At 42.8% G+C, this 15,128-nt stretch overlaps 1 protein-coding gene across 6 annotated transcripts in view; it reads left to right on the forward strand.

Annotated features, from left to right (window-relative positions):
* Window positions 1–14,771, forward strand: part of pcdh7b (protocadherin 7b) — a 114,093-nt gene extending 99,322 nt beyond the window's left edge. For 2 of the 6 annotated variants that reach the window (XM_061031578.1, XM_061031579.1), the window contains exons 3-4: window positions 8,728–8,746; window positions 10,028–10,166. In XM_061031578.1, coding sequence (XP_060887561.1) covers window positions 8,728–8,744 — 17 coding nt within the window. In that variant the 3' untranslated portion in view covers window positions 8,745–8,746; window positions 10,028–10,166. Of the gene's footprint in view, window positions 1–8,727; window positions 8,747–10,027 lie in introns of all 6 variants that reach the window. The other 4 variants (XM_061031576.1, XM_061031575.1, XM_061031577.1 and 1 more) reach the window with 3 other exon arrangements.
* Window positions 14,772–15,128: the final 357 nt, after the last annotated feature.

Here is a 15,128-nt window from a genome sequence, read left to right on the forward strand (position 1 = left end):
AGCCTCTCCTGCTGGGATCCTTCCCAGTTTATGGTGCCATTTTTTCAGAATTCAGCACATTTTTTTTTTTTTTTGCACATATGATCTAGTACACACGTTGTGGTGATCTGGATTGCTTCGAAAGATGTCTCTTGTGTAGGATGCGGCCTTCGAGCTTGTCAAAGACGCCTTTGGTCGTGTTTTTTTTTAACGTTCCAACACTGATTGGACAAGAAGATACATTAAAGAGGTGCTGGAGAAAGTATTTGCTGACTGGCACATCCTTTGAGCACTTTCATCAAGAGGATGAGCTGTGCAGGGGGGTCCATTTGATGTAGTTTGTTGAAACCTTCCTACTTGGGTGAGCTATGCGTCCTGAAGGAACCGTTCTTTAAAACCTGTATTATCATCAAGGGAGTGTCCAGAGCAGTTTCCAGTGGTGGCATGCCCTGGTCATTATATCGTTTAACTTTGGATTAATCGATTCATTTTGAATTTTTGTTGTGTTGTAAAATAACTGTCCAACCAAATGAATGAAAAGGTCAAATTGAAAGGAAAATGACACATTCCTCACCTGAACAGGACTTTGGTCTGCTCAGAGTTGTACGAGTAGTTTTGTGAACCTGCTGAAAACATAAAACTAATCCCTCTGGAAATCACAAAACCAGGATAATTTGCCTTTTTTTTTGGTCCACCCTCGGAGTGGAGCTTACTGTGCCTGTTTATGAGCCTGCGCACCAACAAAAACTGAAAGCCTGTCCCTTGAGGTCAGCGTAATTACCCCCACCACCATTTCCACCACTAGCTTCCCATTAAGGTCGTGACTCACCGTGCCCAGCTCGCTCTGGCCCTAGAATGTGCTAGCAGCTGAGAGCTAATTGCTACACTCAGGATGACAAGCGTGGTAGATGGTGGGTGTTGTTTGGCTGAGTCACAACTAACTAGCTTACCTGCTGCTGCTAACTACTTATCACAAGTGGAAGCTTGGTTTTAGACATCAAGTGCTAAGAGAGTACATTTACATCTTTTATGCTGTGGCATCTGACATGTTTTTATTTCTACTTGGGAAACACAAAATGCACGATTGCACCACTGATTGCCACACATGAAATTCTGATGCAAATGTGCTGCCTCGGTTAGACTTGTAAACGCCAAGTGTTGTAATATTTCCTGCTAAAGCTTCATATTTCACGTGCTGCTCAGGGCTGAACACGTGCTAAAAATGGGGGCTATGTTCTTTGCAGCCGCCATTTATTTCGACTGTATCAGATGAGAAATCCACCATCCGAGCCCCAGCAGTTATTCTAACCTACCCGAAGTCGTCTTCCAAAACATTACACCTCAAACAATCATACCTCTTACGCTCTATGCGGTGCTATACAGTGATTTAAAAGTATTCTCTTATTAGTACGATCGGTAAAAAAGCACAAATCACAGACTTTTTTTCCTCTCCTTTTTTATTTTATTTTAGGGAGGGTTTAATCGAAATTGTATTTTGACAAATAACCATTTAATGGTGTAAAACAGGCTATTGTGTGAGTGTGCCTGGGAGTGTGCGATAAGAGTAACAGTGGAGGGGAAGCAATGACACTTCTTTTTCTAAAGACTGGAGAGAGAGTGACATAGACAGAGAGAGAGAGAGATGGTTTGTGTGTGTGTGAGAGAGAGAGAGAGAGAATTCAGAGAAATAATACACAATAAAAAACATTTGAAAAAAAGAAAACTGATTTAACCCCTTGCTCTCAGAAGCTCACAGTAGCTCAGTAAGCCCTACCATTTTCTACACACACTCTACCCCTTCATCTGTATTCTGTGTTTGTCTTATCAAATAATACTGTGTGCTTTTTCTTCTTGTCTGTGGCTGGGAATGTTGAGCATCGACGCACACACATGCTGCACACACACACACACACACACACACACACACACGCTGCATGGTTAATGTAAAGCTTGCAGTGTCAGTGTGGTGTGAAAAAGAGCTGAGGCTGCCATATTGTTTTTTATCGGCGGCTAGCAGTGTTGCATGTGTGCACCATAGCAGAGCAGCTAATGCTAATCCTTACGGGTCTTCGGGAGCATTTTTTTGTGTAAGCTTTAGCGTGCCATGCTGGAGAAAAACAGCACATATTAAAAAAAAAAAAAAAAATGCAGGAAGGGTACTTTGTTTCAAACTGTAGAGTCTGTGATATTTCAGACATGAATGAATTACATGCACAAAGGTGTGAGTTTTACCTGGCAAGGTTGATTATAAGTGTTGTGCTTAAAGGATAAAAGAAAAAGCCTGATGAGGAAATCCCTTTGTTTCCAGATTTGCTGTTTTTTTTTTTGTTTTTTTTAGAACATATTTAGGAGTCTTTTTGAGTTGTTTTAGTCATCTTTTATGTGCGTCTGTGGCAGGAAGCCAGAAGCTGTCATTCTTATTAGCAGAGTGGATGAGTCACTCCGCTTTTCAGCTCTCCGAATCGTCCCGCTGTTGTGCCACTTATAGATGAGGTCAGGGGGGGTCACAAGTGCTCTCAGGACATGGCCTTTGGTGTCTCGCATTTGGAGAAAATATGCTTCCAGTAAACACAACAACCACCTGCTGTACAGAAAGACCCCCCCCCCCCTCCCCAACATGGGCGCGTGCACATATACTCGCATGCCCTGCGAGCGCCGAGTGCATGCAAGATGAATGAGGGAGCATGACACGCGGGGAGCGTTTTTATTTATGGGGCTTGAGTGCTGAGCGTTGAGACGGGGCGAGAGAGAGAGAGAGAGAGAGAGCGGTAGAGACCTGGAGCGAGAGAGGGGAGGGAGAGTGCAAGCCGCATTTGATAATTGGCTGAGAGATCGTCACCAGAATGAAATTATGCTAGTTAATCTCCCCGCAATTAATTACCTCAGGAGCAGGCCACAGTACATTCATTATTCCAGAAAAGAATATTGACCCTGCCGGAGGAGGAAGGCGGCCGTATCATGCCCCTAGCTGTAATGCTAGTTAGCATATGTGGTTGTCAAATGAGGGATGACAGACATGTGATGTCATACAGCCTTAAAAATGGCTCTTATGAGTCCGAGTAAGTCGTACTTTTTTTACGCAGTCTTTGTTCCACACAGAGGTCGGACGTCTGGAAAAAAACGAGGCAAAAGGACACGGCAGCTCATTACAAAACTCCTGTGTCTTTTCTTCTCGCTCACTCAACCTTTCTTTTTTTTTTGTCTGTGCCCCGTCCTGATACTCTCCAGGCATGGTGGGGGGGGGGGGGGGGGGGGGTTCTAGATTATTCCCTCAGTTGCCCTTGCCAGGCAGTAAATACTTCAAGGAGCTCAGAAGGCAGAGAATGGATCACCTGCTGCCGCTTTCAACAGCATTCCTGCAGCTGGGCCCGTAAGCAGGACCGCTGAAGCAAAAGGTTATGCGGGAGGGATGCTGGCATAGTGAAAGGTCAAAGCGGGGTCAAACAGGCTTACCATTGAGGTTTGATTCATGTTAAAGGATGGAGGATAAATGGACATTTCTTGTCTAATAATAGGGGACAGAAATCAGCTTTCAGTATGATTTATCATGAAATAACATCTTAACTGGACTAACGGGGGGGTTCTGACTTTACAAGTCAGAGGTGTTTGTTAAACTTGTCGTGCAACTGAGGAAAAAAAAAAAAAAACTCCTCCGCCGCTGACGTTAATGCCATCAATTACTGCCGTTGCTAGCGGTGCACGCCATGACTTGCGCTTTCAAAAAGGTCATTGCTCCCCAGGACGCCCCATCCTTTTGTTCTCATCCCCCCCCCCCCCCGCACCCGCATCACTGCGTTTCTTCCTCTCTCTTCCATCCTCCCTTAATTGTCTGGCAAACATCTCAGCGAGAGAAAGACAAATATCGCTTTTTCCTGTGGATATTGTTCCGTCTGAACTCGCTGTCACGGCGTTAATAATTTAGCACCTATTCCTTTTTTTTTTTTTCTTCTTTCTTGCTGCTCCTTCCTCACAGGAACACATCCTCCCTTCACCTTTTATTTTATTTTTTCTCACCCGTCTCAGGCCGTTTCTCTTTCTTCTTCTTCGTTTTTTTTTTTTCTCCCCCCCTCTGTATTTCCTTCCGTTTCCTTCCCCACAGCCACCTTTGGTCGTGCGAGACAGACGTCTGCCTGTCAGTAATTCACGCTGAGGACCACTGAGACGCTGGGCGATGGGGAAGGTGGCCAAAAAGAGAGAGTTGCACTCTTACACCATAACGAGATGACATGTTTCAGCTAATTAAGCGGGAACCCTATTAGAGGCGAGAATGAGCAGAAACAGGAAACACAACGGGCGGCCGGACGAGGGAACTCTCTCTTTGGTTGTAGAGCGTCATCTCTCCGCATCAACTTCTCATTTGACCCTTTCTCCTCTTGCACTTTTTGTCCCGAGTACTTCCCACGGCTGGATAAACATTTCATTTTCTCCTCCCTCGGCCGCTCACAGTGGTCCGTGTGACACCTGGCGCCGTCGTCGTCGTCACGCTGATTGCTGCGCCGTGCGAGACAGTTCTGTCCGTATGGAGGAGGCCTTTGATGAGGGGCGCGAGGAGATCACGAGCCTATATCATCCGAAGCTGAACTCGGTGTTCTCACACAAGGCGCCCTATTCGTGCCTTTTGGCCTGAACCTTCGAACCTTGTCTTGATTTAGATTCCAAATTGGAAGCATGTGGACTGCATGGTGTAAATGACATTTGGAGGTTCGAGTGTTTTATTTAATGAATTATTTAGTGAGTGCGTTGGAGGCGAATTAGATTGGGTTACTTGAATGCAACTCATTGTTAGAGGGATCATTTCAAGCCGTAAAAAGGCTAAATAAAGGTCTTTGGCTTGATAAGTGAATTTGTGAGAGCGCGCGGAACTGTTCCAGTACAGTGCGTCTTCTGTTGTCAAACTTCCTCCCTCGCTCCTCCCGTCCTTCCCGCTCCTCTGACTGTCTTGGCTAATGTCCTCAATTCTTCCTCCTTCTCCTCCTGTCTCCCCTACTCTCCTCTCCTCTCTACTGCTCTCTTTGGCAGTGTGTTTGGCCTGTGACGGCCCAGAGGCAGCCATGCTGTCTTCTCCGCTCAATCTGCTGTTTCCCTTCTCGCGGGCCCTGACCCTGCTATACTCAGCACACACACACACACACACACACACACTCACTCTCCCGTCTTGTCTTTTTCACTCTCCATCCCTCCCTCCCCTCTCTTCATCATCATCATCATCATCATCTGCCTGCTCGCCCATCCTCCTCCCTCTCCGCCGTGACCCCTATCTGCTGTCCAGCCAGCTGCAATGTCCGTCAAAGGCCCAGCGTGGACACGAATACACACACACACACAAACACACAAAAAAAAAGAAAATTGCATGCAGGCACATCACCTCTGTTTTGTCCTCTTCCCACTCGGCTCATCTTCCAACCTCCCCTTCATCACTCGCTCCGTCTTCCTCCCAATGCCTCAAAGGGGGGGGGGGGGGCAAAAGGCCACAGAGCTTCAGTCTGTGTAGCAGAAAATATGGAGAGGCCAAGAAGAGAAGACTGACCTCGAAAGTGTAGGGTGACGTAGATGAATGCATGCCGACAAGTGGACTATGCTGACAATGCTGCGACAACAAAAACACGGCGTGCACGACACAGACAAACACTGCAAAACTGTAATTGCCCAGAAATGCCCACGCTAACAGACATTAGCGCGCATATGCCCGCGAGAGATGACAGTCTAACCCTCTTGCTTTCTTCCTACCGCTGCAACATCTTAGCGAGTGCTAAAGACGCCGCAACAAATTGCTACTGTATCCCCGGCAGTGGAGGTTCTTTGAAATATCCCACAGTGTAAGCTAGTCAGCTGATAGGGAGGCTGACTAAAGCCAGCTAAGAAAAGCAGCGGCTCAACCAGTGCAGCCAGTGGCCCACTTTCAGCCTGCTTTTCTTGCACAAATGAAGAAAGCATTCAGCATAGCCATGAGTATAAGGCACAAATATCTCCGAGCACTGCTTTATAATGGCGTCTTGCTGGGTAATCATCACTTCAGCATTGCACGACTTTCAGCCTTGTTCGCCATATTCACATGGCAGCCATTTTCTTTCTCTGATTGTGCATTCGGGGCTGGAATTCAAACGTCATTGTAATGCAGATGCTAACGCTAAATAAACGAAGGACAACTGACAGATGTACAACATTTCACGCTTTAGGAGTGACGAAAGACTGGAACAGAAAACCGACAGTGAACATCTCGAGGGGTCCATGTATGAAGTTGCAGCATATTTGATAGCTCATTTGCTGTTCTAAGACAAAAGCTAAGTCTAGCTTTTAACCACTTCATAGCTTACATTAAGGGTTATGCTACATTATAGAAAAAGGCTTATATAAATGGGCAGATACCGAGCTAATGGTAGTGCTAGCCAGCTAACAAGTTGTTTTAGCTGTGTTAGCGAGGCATTGGTTATCTTAAAGCAACTTTAGCTCAAAATATGTCGAATGCTGACATTCAGCTGTGGGGAACTTGTTACAGTAGCAACTTGTTTGATGTTGTTACCTAACAAGTTGCTCAACATGTTGTTTTCACTTGAAAAATGACAGCAATTGATCTTTTCTTCCAGTTGCTGATGGAATGTGAAATGGTCAATTGATGAAGGACCTAGAATTCACAATTTATCCTCCATACCTCGAGTTTCAAATCAAAGGAAAGTCCCTTCTCTGTGATTATGGTGGATGTAATTACCGCTCAAGAATGCGGCTCTTCTATTATGCACCCCCCTCCTTACTCACCTGCCAAATTTCCCAAATACCACCCTGCTCTTAATTCTTCTGGAATTCTCTTGGAAGTAAAGAGACAGTGGCTTGAATTGTGGGGGCCAATATGAGATGAAAGGGTGGTGGCCCCTCCTGCTTTGCTGAAATCCCCCTTCAAGTTCCAAGTGACAGAGATAGCAACATGCTACCCATAGCACCCTTGCCATATGTATGCCACTGTTCTCTGGTCATGCATCCCCAAATAAAAGAAGGCCTCGAGGCCCCTCAGGGACCTAACCTAGGACGACGAGGCCTCTCTGTTAAGCTTTCAGTGTTGCACGGAGGCTTTTTTAACACAGCAGAGTGACCCACTTGTATTGTGTTATGCAGTGGTTGATGGTGTGGGCTCGCGGGGTGTTTGTGAATATGTAACAAAAGCCTTGCTACAGTGCTGCGTGTGCTGTAAGGGCTTTTTCTTTGAAGATATCTTTTCTACGTCCTGATTCCTGAATTGGGTCTTGAAAGGGCCCATGGATATGTTTGGGAGCAATGTTGCATGTCTTCATTGAAACACTTGAAGGAGAAAAAAAAAGAATTACAATTGATTACTCTTGAGCTACATTTTAACGCATTTGCTTTTATCCTGCTGACTTAAAATCTTAGATTTAGAGTAAAGTTTAGATCAAATGAGTCAGCAGGGGGTTCATTAAGAATTAGAAATAGTGACGTGTTCTTTCTATTCTTGCTGGAATAAATAATAATCTGATTGATGTTGAGTGAACGTTAGAATTAATTCGCAAATCCCCACAGCTATTCCCAAGACAACAAATAGAAGTCCGTGCTGAAGAGGACTCAAGCGTACTTATTTGTCCAGCGCTACAGGACACATGGATTTAAGTGGTTTTAAAGTACTTATATTGATGGCCCAACCTCAGGGGGGAGGTGACACTTCTGAAGAAGGGAAGAGAGCATTTTTTGCTTTGATATAGCAGCCCAATTCATTAGCTCAGTGGGAAACGTCTTCATTTTTAGCGAGCCTGCCGAGTCAATGAAGCATGGCTAGGAAATAATCAGCCTCCTTTTCAGCGCACACAACTCCACAGAGCGCCGGGTAACTACCTCAGCAGCAGCTTTAGGTTGGCTGCTTCCACACGAGAGCTGGCGGAAGCAAGAAGGTCCCCCCCTGTTTTTTTTTCTTTTTTAAGGAGGCAATTTGAAGTGCCTCCAGGAGCAGGACGCGGGGGCCTCGTGAGAGTTGTTTGCATTGTGGGTAACCTGATGGCTCAATCTTAGGTGTAAATTAGGAAGGCAATCAGTACCTGGTTGTCTCTGTGATGGCTGTGTTTGGCAAGCTAAGGCACAGATTCATATGCCATGATCCATACCCACTGCTATTATAGCCACCCCATTAGCTCGCATGCTAACTCTTTCTAATTGCAATTCCATCTCCATAGTTTGTTTGATTTTCTGGCCTTATTCTCATTCATTTAAGCTTTTTTCATCCCATTAAACGAGAATTCTTAGTGTTGTTTTGGATCACTAATAACAGAAAGTTCTTTGATTTTTCTTTTCAAGTGGTAGCAGCTCCCCAAGGCATTGGCTTTACATTGACTTCTAATTATAATTTGATGCTTTATGAAGGTAATTTGCAACTTGATAAAAGGATTCTAATACACACACAGAAGAAATAGGAGGTTGAGGCAGTACAGGAATGGCACTCTCATGGAATGTTTCGCATTCACAGTGGAGCGAGTGACTCATTGGTAGATTTAAAGAGTCAAATCAGTAGGACTGGCATTCTGTTTCCCTGTCTCCTCTTTCTTTGCTGTCCTTGTCTCAGCCTTGCATTGTGTCCTCAGTCATATATCTGCTTTGCATAACACTGTTTTTGTGTCACTGTTGTGCGTTTTAGTCATACTCAATGCTGCTCAAGAGTTCCTCATAAACAGCAGACATATATATATACATATTCATTATGGCATAAGTGCAAAACATAAAGAGTGATTTCTGTTCTACTTTTTTCTTTCACAGGAGAAAAAGAGCATTAAAAGTAAGCCATGGACCAAACTCTTGTTTTACTTTTTTTTATATGATGGGCAAAAGGCATGCTTGGCTTGGTTTGCACTCACCCTCGCTTTGCTTGATTTTGGTTTTCCCATAATTCGCATCAAATCATGAATAAATTACATCTAACATAGCATCTCTATAACATTTGGCACTCTTCAAAACACTGGCACTGTGTTTCGAACGTCCAAGCATTCTGTCAGGGCTTTTAGATTACGCTTCGTGCTCACAGTTTTTTCGTCTCATATTGAGCCAGCTAGTCAGCTTTGTGTTTTTTTTTTTTTTTTTGTGTATTTGGGCTAATTATCTTTCACATATATTGCACTGGAATAAACTCACGCACTGTCTTGACTGTAGACATAGACAGTAGGTTATTTGCCAAACCTGTCGTCCTGTTGCAGCATTGTAAGCACATAATTCCCTTTGCACAACAACACAGAAGATGTAGCTAATGGCCAGCTCCTTGCTAGGTAATTGGTTAAGACCTCTATTAGTGGATTTAAGAGGATATCGGGCTGCTTTAGCCACACAAAGCTATTAAGCTACTTAGATTACAATGTGATTGCCGTCTGTCAATCACCGGATAAGAACACAGGGTGCTGTCGGTGCCACCAGCTCACAGACATACTGACTCATGCACACAGAGCAGGCCTAATTATGCATCATACATTTTAGATCAGGGTAAACTAAAAAACACAAACTGACCTCGTCCCCAGCCCCTTCATTGCTGCTGCCCACCCCCCCCCCCTCCCTTCCCCTCTTAGCACAAACACGTTTTGAAGCATGACATTATTTGAACTCTGATTCACGCCACTGTTTTTCAGTTGGAGGCTGTTGTCGTAGCCAGTGGAGTCTTCTTTTCATTGTTGTTTTTCTGTTGCCGTTTCTGTCATGTGATTTTGGGTGCTGCATGAAAACATGCAACTTCCTCTGCACAGGCTTAGTTCTATCCTATATCCACCAGTGATAACGTTTGAAACGTAAGCTTTAGCAGTGACAAGGTGCCTGGTAACCATTTTGAACCAGTTTCTGTTGTTTTTCACCCTCTCCATTTAACATTCAGATGCGATGATGACCTCATTAGGGAAAAAACACAGACTCACGCATCTAATAGAGGAATCATAGCCAAATCATGAGACACATACCACAACAAACACTTAGTGCAAGGAAATGTTTCTAGTCAAAAGTAATAGTTTATCATTATATATCCCACTTTGGTAGAACAAACTGTATCATTTACTTTATTTTCTCCTTCTTCTTTCTCTAGACTCTCGGCCCTTGCCTGACGTAGCCATGACTGGCAAGTGCACCCGGGAATGCGACGAGTACGGCCACTCGGACTCCTGCTGGATGCCTGTGCGCACGTCGCCTGAGCGACGGCCATCTAAGTCAACCACCACCCCACAACAACCAAAGCTTTCCACTTTCATGAGCGGCAACAGCAGCGGCAGCAGCAGCAGCAGCAGCGCTGACCAGCCTGGCAGCCAAGAGACCCTCGCCATGGCCGCAATGGCCAACGGAGACCCCACAGCGGCTCACATGATGGGCGACCGCAATCGCAACTTGCTCAATAAGAAGATGGCCTCCTCCTCCTCCTCCTACGAGGCCTTCGGATCGCCTTCCTACGGTTCACCAGGAAGTGGGGAGGAGACACTGGGCCACCCCACCGAGGAGATCCCTCTAGCACCAACCGGAGAGTACAAGCCCACGTCCTGTGGTACTCTGACGCGACGGGAGGTGTACCTGTGAGCTTGTATCCCCTGTGCCAGAACATTTGCATTGGAACACACCAAGCATACATGCTTATCCATAAAATTACTACTCTAAAAAACTTTTAGCCACTCTTGTTCCTCACAAGGTAGGACTAAACTTTCTCCAAGACATTTGCGACTGGTCCTTAATGAAAGGACGGGATATTAAAACGTACCATTTTGGAAGTGCTAATTCTGATCTCGACCTGGAACAATTTGGAGGAGGAGGACAAGCTGTTGATGACATTGATTGGACTTGGGATGTTCTACTGGCAATGGGCTCTTAGGACACAATCTGCTGCCTGACAGTCAATCTGTAAAATAATCAACCCATTTTACATACACAGTACATGCATGCATTACCCATATGACCCCCCCCCCCCCCCCAATGAAGGCCCCATGTCTGAAGAAGACATTGTACAAAAAGAGACAACTTTTTTTCTAGAAACAAAGCTGTACATGTGGACTATTTTGACTTCAAAGTGTGTGTTGGTTATGCCTTTTTTTTTATTCCTGAACATCGCAGTGCTCTTGCAGTGATGTTCATTTGCTGCAACAATATTTGGGACACATTGGTCTCCATCACACTGAGCTGTCTGTGGATTCTGTCAACTTGACTGTTTGTGAAAAGTTTACCAAAACTTATTGAAATCTCAAAAGGACAGTAAAGACTAAGCTTTAAGTACTCAGCTAATACAAAAAAAAACACTTTTTAAAAGGGAGCCAATGGAAATTTGCTGCAACAACTTCTTTCTTCAGACCCGCAACACAACTGGTGTACTATGAACACAAGATGACTGATTTTGTCTGACCGGTGTGTGGTTCGTCACAGATAAAATGTCACTCATTGTACATTAACATTGAACCACAGCAACAAAGCTAACTGCTCTCATTCCCTTTTGTCTTGCAACCTTTCCTCAGTCTCTCGTTCTTTGTCTTTGATTGGCAAGGTTGAGACCAAAACCCATCTTTTATGAACTGCATAATCATAGAGCCGCTGGCTGGAAAAAGCATGTGTGTACATGGTTGTGCATATCTCAATCACATTGGTAGAATGCTCCAGTTTATATCAAGTTGTACCCTGTTTTTTTCCCAATCACACACTCACACAGAAGCAGTAAAGCAAATTCATTCAACTGAGGCTGTTCTGACGGAAAATCCTTGGTAAGCACAGTGTGTGGCATGCCGAGATTACATTTCTTGAGGTGCAACTGAAATTGTATGTGTGTATGGGCCAGATATGCAGTATATAGTGTGTGTATAGGCTATATTTAGTGTATACTGTAGATGTACACCGATAATAGGCTAAGGTTGGTGTAAACATGGCCTAGCTTGTCCTAAAACAGCTGCAAGGACAGCTTTTTACTGTTCTTTATTTCTGTTGTGTGATAGACTGAGCAATAAATATCATAATGTACATGTGACCAACAAGCATCTACTTCTTTTTCACTTCTTCTCAAGCCTTCAAGGTGACATTACCGCACACACATGGATGTTGAAAACTCAAGTCGATGTTGCTTTCCATTGTACATTGGTGATGGTGTCTTTGAGCACGAATGTAAGAATCAGCTCATCGGAGAACAATCAAAAAAAAGGCAACATCTGTACTGTCGAGCAGATTACCGGGAACATTTTTTTTTTAGGTTGCAGGCTGAGCAAAATGGCGTCAAAATGAAACCAAAGCTTCGCAAACAGGATGAAGCATTCCCCCTTACACATCATTCACAGATAATAGCTTTCTGGGAGACCGTTGCTTTAACATTACATGAAGTTTTTATTTTATTTTATTGAAGGATTGAGACTGAACAATAAGATTGTGACGTCTCAACATTAGCCTACCATGCATTACATCCTCACAGCTAACGCTAACAAACGATGTTGAGATGCTGTGCCTCCCTGTCCCACAAGTGATGTTTCTTTCCGCAGCTGCAGAGGGCACAAATCTCATAACTGTAATAAAACAAAAGAATATCAGATGCAATGGAACTTTTTTGTATGTTAGCAAAAACCCCTTTGGTTCGACCGGAGCTGCTTTTTTCTGCACTCTGGCAATCTATAGTCTGTAAGTACTACTCGTTGTTGGAAAGAAAGTGCTCCTATACTTATCAACTGTATACATAAATATTTACTTTTTACTGCACGTTTAATGGGAACTTACTTCACTTACTGAGAAGGAAGAAAAAAACTGTAAAACAAAATGTACAAAAAAATGTTTTCCCTGTAAACATGGAAATCCACCTTGTTGCTTGCCTTTGTTATACCTGAAGAGACATGTAGTACAACTTAGTACATCCGTTTACACCATTCCATTGATTCTTTTTTTTAAAAGATATTTTTCTTACATAATCAAATATCATCATTGTCTCTGATATCACAACACAAACCCAACTTTATATCACCACCATATTTTTTATTATCTTGTACTTTTTATTTTACTTTATGAGGTACATGTTGATTTCTTACACTATAAAATCAAAACCGTTGAAATTATCATGACAATGTACTATGTGTTTTTTTTTTCTTTATCTGGTGCCACTTTGTATATTTAGAGTGCTTCTGACAAAAAACGAAACTTAAAAAAAAAAACCCATAAAAAATACTAGAGTGAATGCAAATATGCAATTGTGCCTTTTTATACCAATTGGTATGATTCAATGTCGGTTTTGGAATGGTGCATAAACAATTACATTGCTTTTCAAAAGTAGATGGGGTGGCATTTAAGAATGGACTGAAATACATTTGCATAGCTTAAGAGGAAATCCCATGATGTCAAAGGCTTCTCGGAGGAAAAACAGTCAAATGTCAGTGAGCCTGAAAGTCTTATGGCTATTGTTCACTGGGATCAATTATCTTGTTGAAATATCCATTCATAGCATAGTGCATTACTGAATGAGTACAGGTACATTCAAAAGTTGCTTGTTGGTAGTAATAATAATGATATAATGGACTTTTTTGTCGTGTTTCACTCATGTACATGTATGACATCAGAGGTCAAGTGACCTTTGTGCATGAAACAGGCCCTAGGACTGAATATAGAAGCATAGAAAGACAGAGAGCGGGGTGAAAGAGTAAAAAAAAAATATGCTTGGAGACATTTGACTGCTGAGACTTGTGGGAGCCTGGAGATAAAAATGCTAATGTGACGGTTTACTCAGAGTTGGAAAGTGGGAGAGGGGATGGGGGGGGGGGGGGGGGGGGGGGCGGGTGGGAAAAAAAGCTGTAAGGGAGAGTAGCTGACAGAACACATACCTCAGGATGTGTGGAGCAACACAACACTCGTACGCAGAAAATTCACAATATGCATATCAGAGTATGTGATGAAACCCTGTCCTACAAATAACGATGTTTGCTATGGTATTGCAAGGTGATGCTTTGAATTTCCAGATCTGATGGGAGTGAAAGAAATACTCTATAGTGTGCACATCAGACAAAAAGAGGAGGCATGAGAAAATATGCCATCAATTGGCAACTACACTGAATATAGTGTACCCACTCGTTTTTTTATCCACTGAGGCAACTGCTTTAACAAACAAACATTTGACCGAAAAAAAGTGGCATACAAAACACCTGTAATCAAAAATGTTTCTTTGCCCGAGGTGTGTGCTCAGTCCGTGCTCTCCGCTCTTCATATAGCCTTCACAGTGTAATGAGATTTGTAATATTAACCATTACTATTTGTCCTGCGACTTGGATGTTGATATAGAAATTGAGGAACCAATTTATCATCGTTTAATATGAGTCACTATGCACGCAGCTTAGCTGAACATGGCAAAGTGTATTGAACGCAAGTCCACTTCTATTTATGAGATATTTTACATAATTTAATTTGCTTTTGTACAGGTTTGTGTAAATAAATTGCTTGTCATTTTTGTCTCTGCAGAAATTAAAATATAACATGGTAAAACAAATTCTGTCTTTACGGTCTCTTTGCTTTCATTATTTTTTAATGTGTCGTTTTTTTTTCCCGTTTTTTATTGGAGAATAAATGTTGAAAGAGCCTTTTATTCGTCGCTACAAGAATTACAACAATGCCTCTATTAAACCAGTCATGTTTAACAGGTATAATTATTTGTTTTAAAGTCTCTAGCAGTAAATCATACTCGTAAATTTGAAAATGGAGTATGTAAGTAAGTCATTCCAGCTATTTAATGGAGCGTTAATCACAGTGTGCCTACCAAACCATGTTATAATGTTATTTCTCGGTTTTATATTTTACAGTTTCAGATAAAATGTAATGTCAAGTAATAAAGGCCTACTTATCATATTGTACTTTTTCTTGTCCTTATAACTATTATTCACAACTGAAAAGTAAGGAGATAGAACTAACAACCAGACAAATCATTATTTAATGACGTAAGATTACACTAATTTGTTAGCCTGCTATCATGTATGCACAGCAGACGCCGCCCACTGTTAGCATTAACTTGAAGTTGTTTTTACGCCCACTTGACGACCCAATATTTTCTCTAATTTTAAGCTCTGCTTTAGTCTCCACCAATTTATAAAAACTCAGAAGGAAGCAGCTATATTTTTCTGCAGTTTGTTATGCTAGGCAGTGAGAGTACATTGAGTTTAACCGACCTTTTTTGATAGCTGAATGAAGAAGTTGACAAAGGA

Source organism: Labrus mixtus, chromosome 23, assembly GCF_963584025.1.
Source record: "Labrus mixtus chromosome 23, fLabMix1.1, whole genome shotgun sequence".
NCBI classification, from domain to species: Eukaryota; Metazoa; Chordata; class Actinopteri; order Labriformes; family Labridae; genus Labrus; species Labrus mixtus.